The following is a 25,972-nucleotide window of genomic DNA, read 5'->3' as shown; positions in this document are numbered from 1 at the left end:
AATTGCTTAACATTCTGTGCGCAACCAACAATAATGAAAATTGGAATCATACATTGTATTGAAAAGTAAAAACCGAGTTGTTAAAAAGTTTAGTTCTTTTATGACTAGGATTTTCAAAAGAAATGTGTTCCGCTGTCAGATCTCTTCAATACCTATTGTTAGAGAGGAAATTGGCACATGTTGATTTGCTAATGAAGACATAAGCACTAAAGTAGTTCCTCATTGATCAGTCTAGTTTCAGTGCTCTGGAAGCTGATGGATATCACTGTTCGACGTAAAGTGGCCGATTGTAAATCCCCGCCAGTGGCTAGACCGCTTAGTACTTAGCAAGCTTTTGCGTCACATTAACACTGTGTGGCCGGTGTGTTGTTTGTTTCCTTTCTTACACCACTAAACTTTGGAAGTCTTCATCTTCTCTTGTCTTCCTAAAATTTGTGATCTGCCCCTCTCTGAGAGGCAAATGATTTTCCTTCCTCTGAAGCTGCTGCCTTGTGATGACATGTGTCCGTTGAACTGAATTTTGATACCTAGTGCTACCTGACACTGGCCTGTATTACCTAATACTGTGCTACCTGACACTGGCCTGTATTACCTAATACTAAATTGTGTTACCTGACACTTAACTGTGTTACCTGTTGATGACTTGTGTGACCTGATACCAGATACTGACGCATTACCCAGTTCTAACTCATGTTACTTGGTATTAACCTGCGTGTCCTTGTCCTAAACTGGATTATCTGTATTGCATAATACTGACCTGTGTTATCTGGTGCTGACCTGTATTACGTGACACTGACCCATATTACCTAATATCACTTATGTTATCTGTGTTACCTACTATTGACCCACGTGATGGTTACCTGTGTTACCTGAACGTAATGTGTGTTACCTGGTACTAACCCCCAATGTTTCACCCTCAGGTATCATCCCAAGGATCGTCCACGACATATTCAACCATATCTACAATATGGAGGAGGCGCTTGAGTTCCACATCAAGGTATCCTACTTCGAGATCTACATGGACAAGATCAGAGACTTGCTCGACGGTGAGTACGATAGCTGTATTACCTATTTATGTGTGTATGTGTGTGTGTGTGGGGGGGGGGGGGGGGGAATTGAGGATAATTCGTAAGCCAGTGTTGACATTACTCAGATCTCATCGAGCACAACACACCAGTGTCTTTTGAGCGTTTGACACAGAACACCCCCCTCACACACACACACACACACACACACACACACACACACACACACACACACACACACACACACAGAAATTTTAAAGTGTTGGGCTAAAGATGCTCAGAAAGATCTCATGTATACACATATACAAAGGCAAAACGTATATTGTGTGCCTCCTTAAATTCTGTGCGAGATAGAATTGACGTGACTTTCGGGTAAGTACCAAATAAAAAAAAGTGTATATGCTAGACGCTGCTTTCAGACAGGGAGGAGAAAGCTTTCCTCGATAGCTCACAATGGTTGTGCTGCATGAGCGCACTGAGAGACGCGGGAAATACTCGGAGTGGTTCGTTCAAGTGTGAATCGTAAGCTGCGCAACCTTGTGTGTGTGTGTGTGTGTGGGAGGCACTATCGTCGTGTTCTCGTCTCGTGACATATCTCAGTGATGTCAGTGGACGTAAGGTTTTACCACTGTTCTAACATAACGTTTACTTATAATCTCTAAAGTTGGGTTGTATCCTTATATGAATTACCAGAATATACATATGACGGGTTTTCTGTTGCGATGTGCGAGAGCTGTGAGAATATTGTTTACCATCCATGGCCAGCGTGTTGCCTGACTCGCGTAGGTGATGTTGCACGCGAAACTTGAGCTGCTTGTAAACACTGAGAGAGGCTTTGTAAGGCTGTGCTGCCCTGGTCACGTTGTCTGTGGTGGTGACGGGAAACTTACTGGTGGTATTGAGGGTGACGTACATAACGTGTTGTGTGGGACACATGTACGTCACACCACAGTTTATCATGGTGAGTGAGAGCAATGGCCGCGCTCCCTCGTTTACCCTGTGGACGCTCAGCCTGATCCGCTCCGACCCGCTCACCGCGCCGCGCGCCTGGTGCAGGGTTTTACAATATTTGAAACTTACGTCCACATCCATCGTGGCGAAAAATCCAGGTCCCTCCATGATAGAAACAAGACCTCATACGTTCAAATGCGTTTTAGTATAATTCTGATCATCGATGGATGATTTAGGCGATATGAGATGTAATATTTTTTTTTTTCTTTTAGTTAATTCTACTCCTAGTAAAAAAAAAAGAAACCTTACAGTAAAGATGATTCACTAATTAATCAGTAAGTATCAGTGTTGTGAAACAACGACTCTAGAGTTGCTTCGAGCTAAAGATGGTGTCTCTCTCTATTTTCTCTGTTGGGGAAAGAAAAAAAATTAAGAATATTAAGAATATATGGTGTGGGAGGCAAGTTGTTAGAAGCAGTGAAAAGTTTTTATCGAGGATGTAAGGCATGTGTACGTGTAGGAAGAGAGGAAAGTGATTGGTTCTCAGTGAATGTAGGTTTGCGGCAGGGGTGTGTGATGTCTCCATGGTTGTTTAATTTGTTTATGGATGGGGTTGTTAGGGAGGTGAATGCAAGAGTTTTGGAAAGAGGGGCAAGTATGAAGTCTGTTGGGGATGAGAGAGCTTGGGAAGTGAGTCAGTTGTTGTTCGCTGATGATACAGCGCTGGTGGCTGATTCATGTGAGAAACTGCAGAAGCTGGTGACTGAGTTTGGTAAAGTGTGTGAAAGAAGAAAGTTAAGAGTAAATGTGAATAAGAGCAAGGTTATTAGGTACAGTAGGGTTGAGGGTCAATTCAATTGGGAGGTGAGTTTGAATGGAGAAAAACTGGAGGAAGTGAAGTGTTTTAGATATCTGGGAGTGGATCTGGCAGCGGATGGAACCATGGAAGCGGAAGTGGATCATAGGGTGGGGGAGGGGGCGAAAATTCTGGGAGCCTTGAAGAATGTGTGGAAGTCGAGAACATTATCTCGGAAAGCAAAAATGGGTATGTTTGAAGGAATAGTGGTTCCAACAATGTTGTATGGTTGCGAGGCGTGGGCTATGGATAGAGTTGTGCGCAGGAGGATGGATGTGCTGGAAATGAGATGTTTGAGGACAATGTGTGGTGTGAGGTGGTTTGATCGAGTAAGTAACGTAAGGGTAAGAGAGATGTGTGGAAATAAAAAGAGCGTGGTTGAGAGAGCAGAAGAGGGTGTTTTGAAATGGTTTGGTCACATGGAGAGAATGAGTGAGGAAAGATTGACCAAGAGGATATATGTGTCGGAGGTGGAGGGAACGAGGAGAAGAGGGAGACCAAATTGGAGGTGGAAAGATGGAGTGAAAAAGATTTTGTGTGATCGGGGCCTGAACATGCAGGAGGGTGAAAGGAGGGCAAAGAATAGAGTGAATTAGAGCGATGTGGTATACCGGGGTTGACGTGCTGTCAGTGGATTGAATCAAGGCATGTGTATGGGGGTGGGTTGGGCCATTTCTTTCGTCTGTTTCCTTGCGCTACCTCGCAAACGCGGGAGACAGCGACAAAGCAAAAAAAAAAAAAAAAAACCATGGAAAGCTGTGTAGGTATGTATATTTGCGTGTGTGGACGTATGTATATACATGTGTATAGGGGGGGGTTGGGCCATTTCTTTCGTCTGTTTCCTTGCGCTACCTCGCAAACGCGGGAGACAGCGACAAAGTATAATAAATATAATAAATAAATATATATATATATATATATATATATATATATATATATATATATATATATATATATATATATAGATATATGGATAGAGTTGTGCGCAGGAGGATGGATGTGCTGGAAATGAGATGTTTGAGGACAATGTGTGGTGTGAGGTGGTTTGATCGAGTGAGTAACGTAAGGGTAAGAGAGATGTGTGGAAATAAAAAGAGCGTGGTTGAGAGAGCAGAAGAGGGTGTTTTGAAGTGGTTTGGGCACATGGAGAGGATGAGTGAGGAAAGATTGACCAAGAGGATATATGTGTCGGAGGTGGAGGGAACAAGGAGAAGAGGGAGACCAAATTGGAGGTGGAAAGATGGAGTGAAAAAGATTTTGTGTGATCGGGGCCTGAACATGCAGGCGGGTGAAAGGAGGGCAAGGAATAGAGTGAATTGGAGCGATGTGGTATACCGGGGTTGACGTGCTGTCAGTGGATTGAAGCAAGGCATGTGAAGCGTCTGGGGTAAACCATGGAAAGCTGTGTAGGTATGTATATTTGCGTGTGTGGACGTATGTATATACATGTGTATGGGGGGGGTGGGCCATTTCTTTCGTCTGTTTCCTTGCGCTACCTCGCAAACGCGGGAGACAGCGACAAAGTATAAAATATAAATAAATATATATATATATATATATATATATATATATATATATATATATATATATATATATATATATATATATTGGAGAAAAGTTCGTTGATTCTGAATAGCTTCAGCGCTTTGTTGAAACATACACTGTCTTCATTCTAAGCCAGAGAGTATCTTGAAGCATTTGAAACCGTTTGAAAAGGGAAAAACACATAACACGCGGCACCATATTATATTGATGATTTCATGTTTGTTCGTGAGTCTGGGCGTCGGACGTATATGTCCATTACGTACCAGCAGTCGCGCGCCTCCCACCGGCTGAGGTTCACCAGCCAAGTAGATCTGGTCATCAGAACAATGTGACAGGTAATAATAACCATGGGACCGGCGCTTCTCAGATGGCGTGGCATTAGCCTTTGTCCTCCCAGTAAACTGGGGTTCTCCCCCGGTACTGTCAGCCTCCCAGTTTACTGGGGTTCTTCGCCAGAGTTTTCCTATACAACCATCATCCTCCCAGTATACCAGAGTTCTCTCATGCAACCATCATCCTCCCAGTATACCAGAGTTCTCCCATACAACTCTCCTCCTCCCAGTATAACATAAGACGGGATCATTCTCCATTTAGGTCCGTCTGCATAGTTCCTGGGGCCGTTGCCATGGTAATATTACACGGGCCGCCCCACCCTGTCCCTGATTCCCAGAACCCGATACCTCCCCACGATCACGGTGAGTGGAGACGGAGGAGGAGTGTGGGTTCAACCGCCTCCCAGGAGGTGAGCTGCCTCGAGAACTATAACAACTAGTTCACAGTCTGATGTTCGGGTAGGATATGGGAACTCAAGGGTGACAGATCTACTGAAGGTAATTGTGCTGCTGAATGCCTTCTGATGATGTCCCATATGATACTGCAAGTCCTATATATATATATATATATATATATATATATATATATATATATATATATATATATATATATATATGTATTATCCCTGGGGATAGGGGAGAAAGAATACTTCCCACGTATTCCCTGCGTGTCGTAGAAGGCGACTAAAAGGGGAGGGAGCGGGGGGCTGGAAATCCTCCCCTCTCGTTTTTTTTTTTTTTTCAATTTTCCAAAAGAAGGAACAGAGAAGGGGGCCAGGTGAGGATATTCCATCAAAGGCTCAGTCCTCTGTTCTTAACGCTACCTCGCTAATGAGGAAAAAGGCGAATAGTTTGAAAGAAAGAAAAAGAAATATATATATATATATATATATATATATATATATATATATATATATATATATATATATATATATATATATTTGAAGCATTCGACTTTCATTCCAGTTTGTTTACTAATATCTTTTATATTTGTTGAACTGCATTCGGAAAGGACCGACATCTGGTAACGGTTAATTCTATAAAATTTAGGGATTTTAGGTAGAGTGTATATTTTAGGTAGAGTATATATTTTGGGGACAACAGGATAAAAGCAAAAGTCAGGTTCCCAGTGCATGTTTGTTGACGGTTTATTTCAGCATGGGATACATTCAGCTGTACATGGAATTTATGTCTCGTTGTGGGGTCAGGGGGTCAAGGGTCAAGGTAACAGCTGATATCTGTCATCCAGGAGTTGTTGACGTGATATTTCAACTTGGTTCAGAAGGGTTTCGCTTTTCTTTTGGTATCATATCTGTATTCTGCCGCGCGGATAGGTTAGAGGTTTGTGTGCTGGAGTGTTCACGTTAAGTAATGTGTATTTGTTTTGAGGGGATGGCCATAGTTTATAGTGTAGTCAGACCTTAACGTTAGAAATCTGTAAGAACTCGTTACCTTACACGAAAGTTTCCCGAATGAGAGAACCTGAGAACCGTCGGACTTTAGTGCATGTTGGCAGGTGGCCCCTGCTGCCGTGTTGCCACTACGCTGCTCCAGCAGACCTGGGCGACGTTATAGCATTACAGTGGTATTACCGCACGGGAGGACGCACTGGTGCTGTGATGATCGCAGAAGAGGATGTACTGTTATCGCCAAGATCACTTGTAGCGTGGCAAGTGAGTGGCAAGACCTATGTGTGGTTTATGCTTACACTGTATACTTTGTAGAAGACTGAGGTCGTACCATCCCAGTCAAGTCCTACGTCTAATACTTGTTCATACATCCTCACAGATACACGGCTGGTAATTTCCGTGTATACTTGTATGTACAGATTTTTCTTTCAGTTGTGTGTCTGTATCATCATCCTAGAGAAATGATTGTTGTCATGGCTGATGGTATACGCATCAACAATTCTCTGCACATAAGGGGTAGGATCGTTGTGTACACAGGGCTCGACATTTAGCTGGTGAGTAACGTGTTTGTTGTGGGTGATGCACCTGGCCGGTTGCTCGCGTCAGACATGTCATGGCTGTGGTGGTCGTGAAGTACATCACAAAGTGGTTGATGAACCTGATGATCACATGGCGTTCTGTATAAACTGTTTATGTGAATCATGTTCCCCTTTGTTCCTGTTGGGCTCATTTCTGTAAGTGGCGGCGGCGATGGTTTTCTAATGAGGAACAAGTCGGCTTGGCGTATCTTGAACAAGTTAAGACACAACTTCTGAAAGTTATGAATGTTTCACGGTGAGTTGTGTGTGTGTGTGGTGTGTGTGTGTGTGTGTGTGCGCGCGAACTGAGACGCGGAGATGACAAAAAGAAATGAATTGTGAACGCTCACAATTCTCACTTGATCAACAACTGATTTATGAATGTTGAGGTTGAGCAGTGTCAACATCCAACATGCATCTGACATCATGACTTGCTCAGAGATGTGTTTAGATGTTAAGCTGGACAGCTGGTCATGTGAATCATCCATAACAAACATGATGCTTGATCAAGCACAGGGTCTACGTACCCTTGAACACTCAGACTTAAGACCACACTCAGGCCATATGCTTTACCCACGCACTCGACCTATACCCATAATGCACACTATTGCGTCTCATATATACACCCATTCCCCTATTCCCACACAGTGGCTTAACCCACACTCTTCATACACTCAAGCTTCATATTCCGACCTCGAGCCATGTTCTCACACACTTCCCAACGGCGTATTGGGACTCAGGGTCGTGAGGAAGCTAGCAAACACACACCTTTAGCATGTAGACACATACCCCAGGATGTCAAATACGTTCTCCTTGTTCCGCGCCACACGAAAAGTTCGTCAAATGTTCAGCAATTACGAACGAGGGACGCATTGTGATAGAAGAGGAAGCTAACATTGATTGGCAGCGATGGGACATGCGAATGGCAGGAATCATATGACTGGAAAAAAGACAGGTAGTAATATTTTATAACATGTCTGATGGTGATTGTGGCTCACTGCCGGGTGAATAGAATGACCGACCGCGATTGACATTGCTAGGCTGAGTGACCGTGATTGGTCGCATGGTTTGGTGTGATTCTTGTTTCGTAGATGATTTGCAGTGACCTGAAGTGGTCAGCGGTGGTCAAAATATCGTTTAAGTATCGGCAGTTCCTGCTAACGGTTTCTTTATGTGAGAGATAAGAAGCAGTTTTTCAAGGTGACGTAATTATCACAGACTGATGGAGATTATTTTATATACCTGATTTGCACGAGTTCTCTCCTCTGTACTGAGAGTGAACAAGTTTTTCTCTCCCAGGCTAGGTTGATTTTCCCAAGTAACTGAGTGTGGTTAGCGATAATAGAATCCGAAAGTAATCATGTGATTGGTAATGCAATTTGCACAACCCCATATGTGTCCTGAACAGTACTCTCTCTCTCTCTCTCTCTCTCTCTCTCTCTCTCTCTCTCTCTCTCTCTCTCTCTCTCTCTCTCTCTCTCTCTTTACCCCTTGGTTAAAAGGAGATTTAGTGAGCCAGAGCTTCAATGGTTATCAGCTTCTCCTCCCTAGCCCAGGTCCCTCTCTTTTCTTTCTTCCTCACACACACACGCACACTCACACGCACACGCACACACACACACACACACACACACACACACACACACACACACACACACACACACACACGTAGGTCGCTGGCATTTGGGCCGTAAACTCCCAGACTCACCATCTCACCCACAACCCTTGACAACATGTCCTCACGCTACCTTATTCTTGCCTCAGGCTTCCTGTGGTGAGCGATACGTGCTGGCTCTGCCTAATGGCAAAATCTTGCTGGTGTTCCCCGAAGGTTCTCATCGTCGGTGAAGTAAATAGTTCTCGGTCGGGTCCTTAAAGGCGAGCGCCATATTGATCCAGATGATAACTCCAGGTCGACGTAGTTGCCTCTTCTCATGTTTAGTGTAAACGTCATAGGTTCCTGTAACGTTGGCTGTGGTTCCCTGAAGGTGATGATGACAGTCGTGTGTGGTAGAGCGGTGAGTCAGGCGTCCAGCGTCCACAACCTCACCTCTTCTCATCACAACACAGTCCCCCTCTCCCTTCAGTGACCCACGTCTTACTCTCACTTGTCTACTAACCTGACCCTCACTGTCATGTCTCACTGTCGGTAGACTACTGCTGGAGGAGCGGGAAGTATGAGTGCCTTCCGCCCTCAAACTACAATACCACTTATCATATCCTCAGCACTATAACATTACTGTCACACCTCGAACAGAGCGACAGCGTCATCACATCTCCAGCATTGTACCATCACCATCCATTAACACACCATACCCATCACAACCCCAGCACTACATCATTATCACGTATCTGTGTGCTATTAAGGTGTACCATCAACCACAGCATCAGACCAGTTACATGATCCCATCAACCACAGCATCAGACCAGTAACGTGGTCCCATCAACCACAGCATCAGACCAGTAACGTGGTCCCATCAACCACATTATCAGACCAGTAACGTGGTCCCATCAACCACAGCATCAGACCAGTAACGTGGTCCCATCAACCACAGCATCAGACAGGTAACATAATCCCATCAACCACATTATCAGACCAGTTACATGATCCCATCAACCACAGCATCAGACCCGTAACATGATCCCATCAACCACAGCATCAGACCAGTAACGTGGTCCCATCAACCACAGCATCAGACAGGTAACATAATCCCATCAACCACATTATCAGACCAGTTACATGATCCCATCAACCACAGCATCAGACCCGTAACATGATCCCATCAACCACAGCATCAAACCAGTAACATGATCCCATCAACCATAGCATCAGACCAGTAACATAATCCCATCAACCACAGCATCAAACCAGTAACATGATCCCATCAACCACAGCATCAGACCAGTAACGTGGTCCCATCAACCACAGCATCAGACCCGTAACATGATCCCATCAACCACAGCATCAGACCAGTAACATAATCCCATCAACCACAGCATCAGACCAGTAACGTGGTCCCATCAACCACAGCATCAGACCAGTAACATGATCCCATCAACCACAGCATCAGACCAGTAACATGATCCCATCAACCATAGCATCAGACCAGTAACGTGGTCCCATCAACCACAGCATCAGACCAGTAACATGATCCCATCAACCACAGCATCAGACCAGTAACATGATCCCATCAACCACAGCATCAGACCAGTAACATGATCCCATCAACCACAGCATCAGACCAGTAACATGATCCCATCAACCACAGCATCAGACCAGTAACATGATCCCATCAACCACAGCATCAGACCAGTAACGTGATCCCATCAACCACAGCATCAGACCAGTAACATGATCCCATCAACCACAGCATCAGACCAGTAACATGATCCCATCAACCACAGCATCAGACCAGTAACATAATCCCATCAACCACAGCATCAGACCAGTAACATGATCCCATCAACCACAGCATCAGACCAGTAACATGATCCCATCAACCATAGCATCAGACCAGTAACGTGGTCCCATCAACCACAGCCAGAGCACCAAGGAGCACCAGATGCGCCATTAAAGATGAGCACATGAGACCCATCACAACAGATCATCTGGGACAAGCATGTGATGGTTTCCTGGTGGGGTGGGACTGTGCTGGGCTGCTCAGCCTCCCACACGGGCCACCTGTATGGCGTCTGTAAACACCATCTCCTCTCGGTACACCTTGTGGCTGGAGACTTGATCTTTACCTCAACCTGACCGTGTTTGTTGAGATTCAGGGTGAGTAGTGTGAGGGTATTGGATTGGTGTGGATGAGAGGCGCGGGGATGGATGAGAGTTGACGGGAACGAAATCGAGTTTTTCTTATGGTTGGGTGAGGAAGTCTCTCACAAACGCTGGGGGTCCAGCTGGGCTGGGGACGGGGGAGAGGTGTGTGTGTGTGTGTGTGTGTGTGTGTGTGGGGTGGTCGGGGGCACAGACCTGGAGGAAGGGGGTGATATGGGCGGGGTGAAGGGAGGGAAGGGTGGGGCTAATATTGTTTGTGTGTGTGGGTATGTGTGTGTGTGTGTGTGTGTGTGTGTGTGTGTGTGTGTGTGTGAGGGGGGGGGTTAACGGTAGCTAAGGAAACAGACGGTGTTGCTAAGACTGACGGTGCTGGGGAGACAGACCATGATGCTTGGGCTGACGATTCTGTGGAGAAAGCTGACGTTCTTGAGGAGAGAGCTGACGATTCTGAGGAGATAACTAACGGCGTTGAGGAAGCAGACGGGTGTTGCTAGGGCTGACAGTGCTCTGGAAGAAGCTAACGTTGCTGAAGAGAGAGATGACAGGCCTTGGGAGGTAGCTGACGGTGCTGAGGAAACAGACGGTGGTGATAGGGCTGACGGTGCTACGGATAAAGCAGACGGTGTTGAATTGACAGCTGACAGCGATAAGGAGAAAGATGATGGTGCTGGAGAGGCAGGTGACGATATTGGAGTGAAGAGCTGACAGTGCTATACCGGCGAGCTGGAAACCTGGTGGCTGCGGTAGTGGTGACACTGTGTAGAAAGTAGTGATGACACGGTGGGGGTCGTGGTGACACGGTGGGGATAGTGTGGTAGGGATAGTGATGACACGGTGGGGATGGTGGTGACACGGTGGGGATAGTGTGGTAGGGATAGTGATGACACGGTGGGGGTCGTGGTGACACGGTGGGGATAGTGTGGTAGGGATAGTGATGACACGGTGGGGATGGTGGTGACACGGTGGGGATAGTGTGGTAGGGATAGTGATGACACGGTGGGGGTCGTGGTGACACGGTGGGGATAGTGTGGTAGGGATAGTGATGACACGGTGGGGATGGTGGTGACACGGTGGGGATAGTGTGGTAGGGATAGTGATGACACGGTGGGGATGGTGGTGACACGGTGGGGATAATGTGGTAGGGATAGTGATGACACGGTGGGGATCTTGGTGACACGGTGGGGATAGTGTGGTAGGGATAGTGATGACACGGTGGGGATCTTGGTGACACGGTGGGGATAGTGTGGTAGGGATAGTGATGACACGGTGGGGATGGTGGTGACACGGTGGGGATGGTGGGGATAGTGATGACATTGTGGGGATAGTGTGGTAGGGATAGTGATGAAACGGTGGGGATGGTGGGGATAGTGATGACATTGTGGGGATAGTGTGGTAGGGATAGTGATGAAACGGTGGGGATGGTGGGGATAGTGATGACATTGTGGGGATAGTGTGGTAGGGATAGTGATGAAACGGTGGGGATGGTGGGGATAGTGATGACATTGTGGGGATAGTGTGGTAGGGATAGTGATGAAACGGTGGGGATGGTGGGGATAGTGATGACATTGTGGGGATAGTGTGGTAGGGATAGTGATGAAACGGTGGGGATGGTGGGGATAGTGATGACATTGTGGAGATGGTGGTGACACGGTGGGGATAGTGATGACATTGTGGGGATAGATGGGATTAGTGACGACACAGTGGGAGCAGGTGGGAATAGTAATGACACTCCACACTGACATTACGGTTCTAAGTCTTTCTCTCCCTTGTTGCAAAGGTGCTCAGTCGCCATAAATGCTAATTCATTCGGCTACACACACACACACACACACACACACACACACACACACACACACACACACTAGTCATATGATGGACGAACAGCGCTGACCTTTAACCTCTGCTTCTGTATGCTAACGTCAGGTCTGAAGCTTATGAGACTGACATACGCTGGATGCTTTGGTGTTGACCATGAAAGGGACGTGCTGAGCGACGGTTATATTCCACCCTCTGTAAGGCTCCTTGGGCAAAAGTTCGAGACAAAGAAATAATAAAACCTATGCTCTCAAAAAAAAGGTTATTCAGGACTTAACATGAAGAACACCATTTGTTCTCATGCCAAATTTAAAGGACTAAGTTTAAGACTACAAGACTGAGAATACTGGGAAATCAGTCAGCACAGATGTACAGATGACATGACAGAGGATATACACACGTCAAGGAAGGGAAGCGGTTGCCGGTGAACTATGATGATGAACTCCAGCCATACCCTCTCTGCTCCAGTCTTCTATAACTGCCATTTGTATGTTAACGTATGCTGTTCGTCAGCAGCCATCTTCCTATGGTTGCCACAGAACTCTTCAACGATAGATACAGTCATCCTATACATACTAGGAACAGATATACGATTGTTTGCAATGCTCTGAGAGTCATATACAACCTTTCTTGTGACGTTGACTAAGCAAGTACTTCATTTTCTTATAAGTCCATTTACAAACACAGGCCACAGGCGTACTCAAACATATTCTGGCTAGAGTTGGGTATTAGGTGTATGGTATGATGTGTAATGTTGAGTTAGATTCTCAATGCAGTCTATTTCCTTAACAAACACACTACCTTAATTTCTTGGTTAATGTGTGATCTTTCCATCCAGCCGCTGTCCACGTTTCTTATACTTTTTTTTCATACCTTACTTGCCGATTCCTTCCAGATATGTGTGGAGTACGTATGGTAATGGTTGCTTTAGATTTTACGTGATCAGTGTAGTGCGTAAACGTATAAGGTATTAAAAAGATGTTTCGTGTTGGTGTGTACGTCTGGCTCAACCTTAAGTGCCTCCCCAGATTCAGCTTTAAGATAACCTGAATGTGACACTGTACTCCCTCTCTACGTGCAAAACTTATCTAATTCATGTTTGATCAATGGCAAAAGGCTGTTCCAGCCCTGACTTCTACCTTCGCAGAAAAGTTTAACATTTTTATGCTTTTTTGTTTTATTTAACGTCATTATGACACCTGCTGGATTGTTTTTCTTACGTCTGTGGACGTTTTTCTTGTAATGCCGTCTCTCCTACCATGTAGTAAACTATTATATATTCACAATAACGGTTATTTATCCTTCATGATATATATATATATATATATATATATATATATATATATATATATATATATATATATATATATATATACTTTCATTTATGGTAAATTGACGCCTTATAACTATCATGAGTGATGACGTCCCAACAACCCACTATCACCACTGAACGCTGATGTTTTATGGTTCACAGTTCGTTGTAATAACCAATGAAATCGATCACTTTACCGCAATCCGTGTGTGTGTGTGTGTGTGTGTGTGTGTGTGTGATAAACCGTCTGACAGTGTTGATGATGCAGTGTTATAGACTGACATTAATGTTTAAGCAACAGCCGTACAACAACGATCAGATATGATACGTCATAGTACAGAACGCGAATATTAAGGCGCAGTCAACCTTTACGAGCGAACTTTATGATGAGTGGCTAATTGGAAGCAACATTTATACCAGAGAGTAATTATGACCGCCCTCGGAACTACTTATCATTTTTACATCGGTGGACAGCGAGAGTAATGGGTACTAATTGGTTCCTCTTCAGAATTAGTGACGACTTACGTAGGTACTACGTCGGTAGTCCAACAGTTGAAAATGTTTAGGAAAGGAATTTTTATTTTTTTTTAACAAATTTATGGTTATTGCTAAAGTTGAGGGTTTCGAATTTTCCATTTTTTTGTCAGGATAATGGTTGCTATATTCTATACGTGGCTCATGTATGCGCATGCGTGCAAAGCATCAGTATTGAAGAGTGTGGCTGAATGATTCGAGATTCCTTTTCTAGATTTAGCTTCGAGCCAGAGCAGAAACGGTGGAGCGCTGTACATCATGGGGGTTACATTTCACGTATGTCTGAACTACGACGAAAGACCAGTGCATTGTTCAGCTGCGTCGTTTTATACGAAGAAAGTTGAAGAATCTGACATCTTTGTTTTTTACTTCTATGTTGAGACCTGTTGGATGTATCAGTTGTCAGTGAGGAAGGATGAATACATCTGTGCCTTACCCTCTATCTCGGGTCAGATTTTGAGACTTGTACCGGCCATCCCTACATCTCTGGTGGAATTCTTAATGAATCTGAACACTACTATGCCACATATATGGTATAAATCAACAGCAAAGTCTTTCATGGACTAATTGAAGTAGATCCGTCATCTGTGGCCCCATTGACGAACAACATCTTGGTGCACCTGTCATGTGCTGTACGTAGCTCATGGTCATCTAGACTCGTGAGGTGAACCAGAAACCAGGGAGGCTTTCTCGACCTTGTGGCTCAGTCAAGTGTTACTGAAGGACGGGGTCGTGTCAGGAGATATTTTTTTTTAATCATCATCTCCAACTAGATATTAAATTGTTCAGTGAACATGTAAACGTTTCGATATTTTATGCCGATTTTGATATATATATATATATATATATATATATATATATATATATATATATATATATATATATATATATATATATATATATATATATTTTTTTTTTTTTTTTTCAAACTATTCGCCATTTCCCGCATCAGCGAGGTAGCGTTAAGAACAGAGGACTGGGCCTTTGAGGGAATATCCTCACCTGGCCCCCTTCTCTGTTCCTTCTTTTGGAAAATTAAAAAAAAACGAGATGGGAGGATTTCCAGCCCCCCGCTCCCTTCCCCTTTAGTCGCCTTCTACGACACGCAGGGAATACGTGGGAAGTATTCTTTCTCCCCTATCCCCAGGGATAATATATATATATATATATATATATATATATATATATATATATATATATATATATATATATATATATATATATATATATTTAGCTGAGACGGCACTTGCAACTGAGGCACTAATCAAGGCCATTCCATTAAAGATATATATATATATATATATATATATATATATATATATATATATATATATATATATATATAATATTGGAAAGGATCGCTTATTGGATAACTTTGTTGTTGATGAAATTTGTAAACAATGCCCCTTCTTGTCCACATAATAATTTTATGATACGATCGTTGTCTGTCTTGGACAATTACTTGTTTACCAATGGGGTCCTAGCTACGTCTCTTCGTTGTATATCAACTGACTGTTATATTTCTTTCTTGTATCTCCCTTGATGATGTGATTATTACACGAAAATGCACTTGGGAACTTATCGTGTTTCATTTTCTTCAAGGACTCATAGGAATATACTTGATCAGGCGCAAAATTGTGATCCTTTCCAATATGCATATATATATATATATATATATATATATATATATATATATATATATAAATAAATAAATATTGGAAAAAGATGAGAACAAAGGACGCAAGGGGAGTGGGAGAGGAATGGGATGTATTTAGGGAAGCAGTGATGGCTTGCGCAAAAGATGCTTGTGGCATGAGAAGCGTGGGAGGTGGGCAGCTTAGAGAGGGTAGTGAGTGATGGGATGAAGAAGTAAGATTATTAGTGAAAGAGAAGAGAGAGGCATTTGGACGATTTATGCAGGGAAATAATGCAAATGACTGGGAGATGTATAAAAGAATGAGGCAGTAGGTCAAGAGAAAGGTGCTAGAGGTTAAAAAGAGGGCAAATGAGAGTTGGGGTGCGAGAGTATCCTTAAATTTTAGGGAGAATAAAAAGATGTTTTGGAAGGAGGTAAATAAAGTGCGTAAGACAAGGGAACAAATGGAAACTTCAGTGAAGGGGTCTAATGGGGAGGTGATAACAAGTAGTGGTGATGTGAGAGGAGATGGAGTGAGTATTTTGAAGGTTAGTTGAATGTGTTTGAAGATAGAGTTGCAGATATAGGGTGTTTTGGTCGAGGTGGTGTGCAAAGTGAGAGGGTTAGGGAGAATGATTTGGTAAACAAAGAAGAGGTAGTTAAAGCTTTGCGGAAGGTGAAAGCCGGCAAGGCAGCGGGTTTGGATGGTATTGCAGTGGAATTTATTAAAAAGGGGGTAACTGTATTGTTGAGTGGTCGGTAAGGTTATTCAATGTATGTATGATTCATGGTGAGGTGCCTGAGGATTGGCGGAATGTACAAAAGCAAAGGGGATAAAAGTGAGTGCTCAAAATACAGAGGTATAAGTCTGTTGAGTACTCCTGGGAAATTATATGGGAGGGTATTGACTGAGAGGGTGAAGGCATTTACAGAGCATCAGATTGGGGAAGAGCAGTGTGGTTTCAGAAGTTGTAGAGGATGTGTGGATCAGGTGTTTGCTTTGAAGAATATATGTGAGAAATACTTAGAAAAGCAAATGGATTTGTATGTAGCATTTATGGATCTGGAGAAGGTATATGATAGAGTTGATAGAGATGCTCTGTGGAAGGTATTAAGAATATATGGTGTGGGAGGCAAGTTGTTAGAAGCAGTGAAAAGTTTTTATCGAGGATGTAAGGCTTGTGTACGTGTAGGAAGAGAGGAAAGTGATTGGTTCTCAGTGAATGTAGGTTTGCGGCAGGGGTGCGTGATGTCTCCATGGTTGTTTAATTTGTTTATGGATGGGGTGGTTAGGGAGGTGTATCGTGACTGAAGTGAAGCTGGAGAATAAGCTTTATATTGATGACCTGGAGTTGGAACAACTCAGGGTGGGAAGGTTTATGGAAGCCGATATGTGTTGGTGGTGCTGATGGTGAAGGGCTGGTAGTAATGGGAAATAAGGTGAAGGAAGAGAGTGTTAGGCTTATCTGGGACGCTCCTTGAAACTGTAGTGTATTTTTGAATTCATTATTTGTACTTTGTTGTCTTTAATCATCAGATCTGTTGCTAGTGGGAAAAAATACGTTGTACACATTTGGCTTTTAATTTTTAGTGTAGCGTATGTGTATATAAGGCACCAAAAAAGCCGCCTCCAGACGATTACCCTCATGCATAAAGAAACTGACACCATGCACCTGTATTCAGTCATCTCTTTCATTTCCGACTATCCCTTCCCCTGTCCCATCTCTTCTTCCTTTCCTCAACCACCGTATTAAAAAAGAAAAAAAGAAAAGAAAAGGGTACGACTGGCCTTCTCCATTTTTTTTTTCATGATACTGAATTTCTGCTGTTACTCTTTATTTCATTGTGGTTGATGGGTCAAGCTGACCCCTGTGGTACTTAAGAGGATATTGTTACTGTATGTAGTTACTGTATATAGTCAAGATAGTATGGGATTTTTCAAGATTATTCTTCATGGAAGCCGTAAATGACATTTATTCGATCGTTGTTAGAAGCAGTGAAAAGTTTTTATCGAGGATGTAAGGCATGTGTACGTGTAGGAAGAGAGGAAAGTGATTGGTTCTCAGTGAATGTAGGTTTGCGGCAGGGGTGTGTGATGTCTCCATGGTTGTTTAATTTGTTTATGGATGGGGTTGTAAAGGAGGTAAATGCAAGAGTCCTGGAAAGAGGGGCAAGTATGAAGTCTGTTGGGGATGAGAGAGCTTGGGAAGTGAGTCAATTGTTGTTCGCTGATGATACAGCGCTGGTGGCTGATTCATGTGAGAAACTGCAGAAGCTGGTGACTGAGTTTGGTAAAGTGTGTGGAAGAAGAAAGTTGAGAGTAAATGTGAATAAGAGCAAGGTTATTAGGTACAGTAGGGGTGAGGGTCAAGTCAATTGGGAGGTGAGTTTGAATGGAGAAAAACTGGAGGAAGTGAAGTGTTTTAGATATCTGGGAGTGGATCTGTCAGCGGATGGAACCATGGAAGCGGAAGTGGATCATAGGGTGGGGGAGGGGGCGAAAATTTTGGGAGCCTTGAAAAATGTGTGGAAGTCGAGAACATTATCTCGGAAAGCAAAAATGGGTATGTTTGAGGGAATAGTGGTTCCAACAATGCTGTATGGTTGCGAGGCGTGGGCTATGGATAGAGATGTGCGCAGGAGGATGGATGTGCTGGAAATGAGATGTTTGAGGACAATGTGTGGTGTGAGGTGGTTTGATCGAGTAAGTAACGTAAGGGTAAGAGAGATGTGTGGAAATAAAAAGAGCGTGGTCGAGAGAGCAGAAGAGGGTGTTTTGAAATGGTTTGGGCACATGGAGAGAATGAGTGAGGAGAGATTGACCAAGAGGATATATGTGTCGGAGGTGGAGGGAACGAGGAGAAGAGGGAGACCAAATTGGAGGTGGAAAGATGGAGTGAAAAAGATTTTGTGTGATCGGGGCCTGAACATGCAGGAGGGTGAAAGGAGGGCAAGAAATAGAGTGAATTGGAGTCATGTGGTATACAGGGGTTGACGTGCTGTCAGTGGATTGAAGCAAGGCATGTGAAGCGTCTGGGGTAAACCATGGAAAGCTGTGTAGGTATGTATATTTGCGTGTGTGGACGTGTGTATGTACATGTGTATGGGGGGGGGGGGGGTTGGGCCATTTCTTTCGTCTGTTTCCTTGCGCTACCTCGCAAACGCGGGAGACAGCGACAAAGTATAAAAAAAAAAAAAAAAAAAAAAAAAAAAAATATATATATATATATATATATATATATATATATATATATATATATATATATATATATATTTTTTTTTTTTTTTTTGTACTATTCGCCATTTCCCGCGTTGGCGAGGTAGCGTTAAGAACAGAAGACTGAGCCTTTGAGGGAATATCCTCACTTGGCTCCCTTCTCTATTCCTTCTTTTGGAAAATTAAAAAACGAGAGGGGAGGATTTCCAGCCCCCCGCTCCCTTCCCTTTTAGCCGCCTTCTACGACACGCAGGGAATACGTGAGAAGTATTCTTTCTCCCCTATCCCCAGGGGTATATATATATATATATATATATATATATATATATATATATATATATATATATATATATATATATATATGTATGTATATAAGAATGTTTTCTGCATTCTTAAGAGTTTGACCGTTTGATATTGAACATCTTGGGACGTGTCAGTCATATGCAGTTACTATTTCATCAGAAAACGGATGTCTTCGTGGTAGAAACGACCTTTGCATTAAGCCTTCTAATCTAACTGTCAAGTTTTTCAAATACTGTATTCGATTTCTTTGATTTTACACCCATTTGTGACACTGTAAAGTATCCAAACCTCTTTTGCTGATTTTGGTAAATATTTATAATGTGGAGCTTAAACACTTTATGTAAGGAACTCCAGTTTCATCATGAAAAGAGGTGACTGGTGAGTAAATGTTTGGTGTTACGTAATGTAGGAGGCTACTTGATATATTCATGTTGGCTACATTTCCCACACCACCACTCTCAACACCATAAGATAACTTCCATAGCAACATTTGGACTAACACCATCATAGAACAATCTCAACTGCAATCTCGTGGACGAACCTCTGCCACCATATTCCTTTGCCTTACCACTACTACCATCACCACTACCACCATCACCACTACCACCACCCCCACCACCATCGATAATGTGCTTGCCTCACCTGTGTGAGTGTGACCGTGTTTGTTGTCTCCCCAGTGTCTAAAGTGAACCTGTCGGTGCACGAGGACAAGAACCGAGTACCATCAGTGAAGGGCGCCACCGAGAGGTTCGTCTCGTCTCCAGAGGAAGTCTTCGAGGTGATAGAGCTGGGCAAGTCCAACAGGCACGTCGCCGTCACTAGTAAGTCCTTTTTTTCCGTTGTTCCTTTCTCCTTGATAGCCTTGTTTACGTGTGACATTCAGTCGTATTGAGATCCCTTGAAAATATAAACTGCTTTTAAGGGATGTACATAGGTTAGGTAGCTTCAGGCTCGACAGTTTAACTCCCTTTTGACATCATTGTAGATGTAACAGAGGACGCCAAGTGAAAAGTTTTGGAGGGAAAAAGAACATATGAAGGATGCGTAACTGAAACAATATATGAGATATGATGTTATCAAAGTTTTGATGCTAGAGACATTGGTGTGACCACCAAGGAAGAAAATATGACGGAAGTAAATTATGTAGAAATGATATATTATGTTTGTGTGTGTGTGTGTGTGTGTGTGTGTGTGTGTGTGTGTGTGTGTAGTTGTTATATAACTGGGTGCTGCAAAACTATAAGAAGTAGGAGGTTTGGGTCAGCTGCCTGTGCACGCCGTTAGAAAGGTGATAATGGCTGATAAAGATGATATTAGTTAGAGAAACGCCGGCCTCGCTCATCCTCTTGTTCCCCAGCATCCTGGGGGTTGGGGTGATGCTGGGGGGGAGGCCGGTAATAACAACAATAAATACAGTGAGACAGATGAGGTGGAGTGGTAACTGTGATAAAGATTTTATTTATCTTTCCACTTAGGGAAAGTGTGGAGGCCATGGTGCAGTGGATGAGGGAGTCGAGCTTTGGGGAGGCGTTGCTGTAGGAAACTAGAGAAAAATACTTTGTACGTTCTTACAAAATGTCTTGCGTGATTGACCTGGCCTACGTGCCGCTGGCAGCCAAGAATTTTGTCCGGTCCTAGCTGTATTGACGGCAAGTGTCAGACAACCTATATATATATATATATATATATATATATATATATATATATATATATATATATAGAGAGAGAGAGAGAGAGAGAGAGAGAGAGAGAGAGATCTAAGAATAAGACGCAGATCTGAAATTGTCAGTAACAATGTAAACTGTGATTTATTTCTTCTGCTTCTAGTTTCAAAGAGCCAAAACATCCATTATCCTCAGTGAAGCCTGCATTTCGTCCTTAACAAATTCCACTCTGACCTCACATGAGACTTCTTAAACCCAGTGATGCTTTTCGCCTAATTCAAATTTCGGTTTAAATACACACATGTTAGAATCCATGATTACCCTTCGGTCCTTATGTCTATCGTAGACCAAATTGCATCCAGATTGAAATCAGACTTCGCTGAGGCTAGCGTTACCCACTACCACCAAAGTAGCTCTCTCGTAAAAGAGTCCCTGAAAGTGTGACATCTCTCAACAGATATGAACGAACATAGTTCCCGCTCGCACAGTGTGTTCCTGATCCAAGTGAAACAAGAAAACATCGAAAACCAAAAGAAGCTTTTGGGGAAACTGTACCTTGTGGATCTGGCGGGTTCGGAGAAGGTAAGCCAAACTATAATTACATATTCTAAACCTTTATGCATAATACCCGAGACCTCTTTCTATGAAGGAGACCTGGTGTTACCCAGTCCCTCTCTCCAGAGGCTTCTGAAGCCCAAGGGTGCGCTGCTTCCAATAGCAGGGAATTATAGACTCCTTTAGAGTGTGGAGTTTCTTGACGAGACTTTACTCCTAGCTATGTGTAGCCTCGGCATAGAGGACCTTTCACTCGCAGTGTTACACACACACACACACACACACACACACACACACACACACACACACACAGACACACACACACACATAACAAACACACACAGACACACACACACACACACTATATATATATATATATATATATATATATATATATATATATACAAAGTGCATTTATGTAATTACCTGAAAGACATTACCAATTTGTACATTGCAGAAAAGGACTTGAAGATCTTCATATTTCTCCATACAACTTTTCTGTGCTATCAACATTTACAATTTCATCTCTGGGTAATGCCATTTATCCACTACTCCTGTGCTAAGAAATGATATTTACATCTCTCAACAAATTTCTTGCTAAGTTTGGTCTCTGGTTACTTTGCATCTTTCGAAGCACAGTTCTCTGTAGACATCTGTAGACTGGTTTAGAAACTTGAAGGTTGTGATCAAGGCGACCCTCACTCCTCGCTTCCCTGCTGGAGAAACTTATGGCATTTAAACTCTCACTGTCAGCCAGCTGTGCTAGTTCTGGTACCTTCCTCAGGACCTCTGTTATGTACCTGTGCTTCATTTAAGTGAGGTGACAAACTTGCGGGAGCATGTTTAGGTTCTGGCTTGATATGTGATGTGGATAATTTAATGAATGTTTCCTGAACACATCCTTAAATAAAACTCTCCAATATTCCAGCAGACAATTTGACTTATTTACAGTTATCCTGAGATAGAGTTCTTGTAGTAAGTTAGGTACCGTGTTAGTCTCTAAGTCCCTCTCACACAGATCGCGGTAGCATATATCCCATTATATGAGGACTTCTTTTCCGTTGTCCCATCCTAACTGAATTGCATTTGCTAGGAGTGAATTTCATCAGCAGTATACCATGTCAACCTTGGAATTTGACTTGGTCCCTTTGTAAGGTGATGAATGCATCACTTTAGCGGCTTGCCATAGGGATCGGTTCTGGTTCTTTGCTTCCCCCATAACCTTTAGGCATCACCAGAAAACATACTCAGGCATACTTTCGACCTTTCTGGCGATTCGTATACATAGATGAAGAAGAGCAATAGCCCCAGAACCGATCCCTGTGGCAAGCCGCTAATGATCTCAAGCCATTTAGTCAAGGCTCCATTTGTTTCCTTACACTAAGGTAATTTTCTAACCATTAGATTAGTCTCCTCCTTATTCCTGCCTTTTATATAGCATAGTGTCACATGCTTTTGGCAGTCCTGAAACACAAAAGCCACCCATCCTTTACGCTTTCTTTTCTGTTTTTTTTCTTACAGTTTCATGGAGGTCTGAGAGATTTTTGTACATTTCCGTGAGTCAGTGTTGCCTCTCACTGTGCATTAGTTTATCATTTTTCTTTCTGATTACATTTTCTAATGTTTCACACAACACACACGTCAGAGAGACCGAGCTGCAGCTCAGCATAGTTCTCTGATTACGTTTCTAGAATGACAGGCATGTAATTTATCCTCTTTCATCCCCCTGGCGCTATACCATCCTTCACCCACGGCTGACTCTTTCATACGTATTCTCTATTCCCCGCTGGAGAGAGGTAGTGTCACGCAGGATATACATGGGCAGTACTCTTTCTTCCTCATCCCCTGCAACACTGAATACTCCCACAAGTGGCCTGACACGTGCATCTGTAGATTTCATCTGCAACTTTGGAGAAACTTCTTCAGGACCGTAAGCCTTATATTGATCAAGGCCTCTTCGTAATCTACAGTGTCTTCTTAGATCTTTCTTTGCTTCCCAGAACCTCTTCCCGTTCCATCTCGCTGGTGTTGGGGGCTTTAGTCTTCAACTGTTAGAACACTTTTGAACTCGTTTAGTTCCTCGCTTAACATTATATCGTTCTCTGCCACTCTTCCCTGTGTTTCCTTTAGCATCGGTTCTTTAACCAATGATTTCCTATTACTGAGTGTATGGGACAGTTTCAGATTATCTCCGGCCTTGTCCACAACGTTCTTTTCAAAGTTTGTCTGTTCCTCTTCCTTCATCGTTCCTTACCTTCTCATGCCAGTCAGATTCTTGCTGGTTTGTTCTGTCTCCCGTATATCTTCACCGCAGTATATCCCTAATCTCTTTTGCCTTTTAACATATTATAAAGTTACTTCACTGTTTTGTAACTTCCCTTTTGTTTACAGTTAAATGCACCCATGTTTAAGTCCTTCGTTTTAGGTATCAACCAATCTTTCCTGATAGTGATTGATGTTGTGACAATGGAATCCCAATTACTAGTTTATGTTCACGGAAAACTGTTAAGCTATATGTAGTTTCCACGATTATATATCCTCTTTAAGACTGGTTTTTCCTTTGATTTTCTCATGTCCTCCTCAACTGCCTAACCAAACCTAGTCAATACATGATTACCTTTTTCACTTGGTGTGTGTGTGTGTGTGATTGTTGTGCTTATCTGGGTCAACGTGATGGCTTTCTGTGCGATGTTTTTCAGCCACACGTTTCACATAACAAAACATACAACATACTGAGGTCTTTTGGATAACATCTGTACCTTGAGAACATACATGGCTCTAAGATCAGTTCTTTCATTCCCACAGGTCAGCAAGACAGGTGCAGAAGGTGCAGTTCTCGATGAAGCCAAAAATATCAACAAATCGCTCTCAGCACTTGGTAACGTCATCGCTGCATTAGCTGATGGAAAGGTTGGTGTATCGCTGTTATTTCCTTTCTGTGTTGAATTATGATTACCAAGATCTCCAGCTTCTTTATTATGGAAAGACCTGTGTCCTCCAGCTGTTGTTGCTGGAAGGTAGATCAGGGAATTACCTACACAGTTCACAGCTAATTGCTGATAATAGCAAAAGAAACAAATATTTCATGGTTGTGTTAGAGACAAGAGAATCATAACTCAGTAATTGATCTGTTGATTTTGGAAAGTGGTGATCTGGATCAGGTCCACTATGAAGCCATGGCAATGATCTTGAAAGTTTCATTTTTGTTTGTGTGTGTGAATTCATTGGTGAAGACTTAGCTCATGTTGTAGAACCAGTCCCATTGCAATACAATGGTATTCTCATTCAGCATATGTTCTCAGCATTGAATGGAATGAAAGTAAATAAAACGGCAGGCCCTGGCTATTCATATCTGAGAACAATGAAAGATGCTAGATATAAGTTAGTTATGCCCTTGATTGGTCTTTTCAGTAAGTCACTTACTGCAGGGAAAGTTCTGCAGAACTGACCAGTAGCCAGTGTAACATCTATGTTCAAAACATGTTGTATGTCCGTTTCCGAAAATTACCACGTAGTTACCTTGACGTTCATCATTGGTAAACTTCTGGAAGCCATCACTCAAGAGAAAATCTTGAATTACGTCGAGGAGCTTCATTTTCTTAACGATCCCCAACAAGGTTTCAAACGAAGGTGTTCAGATCTCCTTGATGTCTTATATGATATAATCAGCATGTATAATGAAAGGAAAACTATTTATATGATTGTTTAGCTTTTCAAGAAAGCATTCGATAAAGTCCCGCGTCAAAGATTCCTAGCAAAAGCTGAGTCACACGTTGTAGATGGGATGTACTTTAGTGGTTAGAAAATTGGTCGACTGGCAATTAACCAAGAATAGCGATGACCAGTCAAGCCTCGGAATGGTTAACAGTAACAAGTGGTGTGCCGCAGGGATCAGTCTTAGGACCGGTTCCCATTCTCTCATGTATCGTAGATATCGATAATGGGCTGTTTTGTATGATATCAAGATTTGCAGACAATCGTAAGCTGGGAGATAAAGGTACAGCAAAAATACACTGCAACTGTAAGCTGACGTTGAAACACTTATGGATTGGGTTTACCTGTGGCAAACGAATTTTGATGTCGATAAGCGCAAAGTTTCCATGTCCGTGGTAATATGAGAAGCCAGGCTGCGGTATGAGAAACAGGTAAACAGTGCACAGTAGTAGTTTGATAAAAGCGAAAAAAGAATCTGGGTTTAAGCGGCGGGGCATTTGATTTCATTGTATGAGAAAAAAAGTCATCACTCTTTGCAATCCACTGGTGCGTCTCCACCTTGAATTATAGTGGTAAGTTTTGAGGAAAAGGCATAAACAGGATCAAGAGAAGACAGAGGTGACCTGTGAAGATTATTCCCTGATCGAAAAACGAATCCATGAGTGCCAACTGCACGACTTAAACTTGTTTACCCTTAGAAGAAAGTTAAGAGACATTTTGATAAAGGTATGAAGATATATCA

The 25,972-nt window shown here is 42.9% G+C and overlaps 1 protein-coding gene across 3 annotated transcripts in view; it reads left to right on the top strand.

The window, feature by feature from the left end:
- The window catches only part of LOC139765906 (kinesin heavy chain-like), a 909,514-nt gene that overhangs the window by 599,238 nt on the left and 284,304 nt on the right, over nt 1-25,972 (top strand). For all 3 annotated transcript variants that reach the window (XM_071693874.1, XM_071693867.1, XM_071693860.1), the window contains exons 4-7: nt 921-1,046; nt 19,975-20,118; nt 21,419-21,543; nt 24,322-24,426. In XM_071693874.1, coding sequence (XP_071549975.1) covers nt 921-1,046; nt 19,975-20,118; nt 21,419-21,543; nt 24,322-24,426 — 500 coding nt within the window. The remainder of the gene's footprint in view (nt 1-920; nt 1,047-19,974; nt 20,119-21,418; nt 21,544-24,321; nt 24,427-25,972) is intronic.

The sequence above is a fragment of the Panulirus ornatus genome, chromosome 4 (genome assembly GCF_036320965.1).
Source record: "Panulirus ornatus isolate Po-2019 chromosome 4, ASM3632096v1, whole genome shotgun sequence".
Classification (NCBI taxonomy): Eukaryota; Metazoa; Arthropoda; class Malacostraca; order Decapoda; family Palinuridae; genus Panulirus; species Panulirus ornatus.
This window is presented reverse-complemented; position numbering and strand designations above follow the sequence as displayed.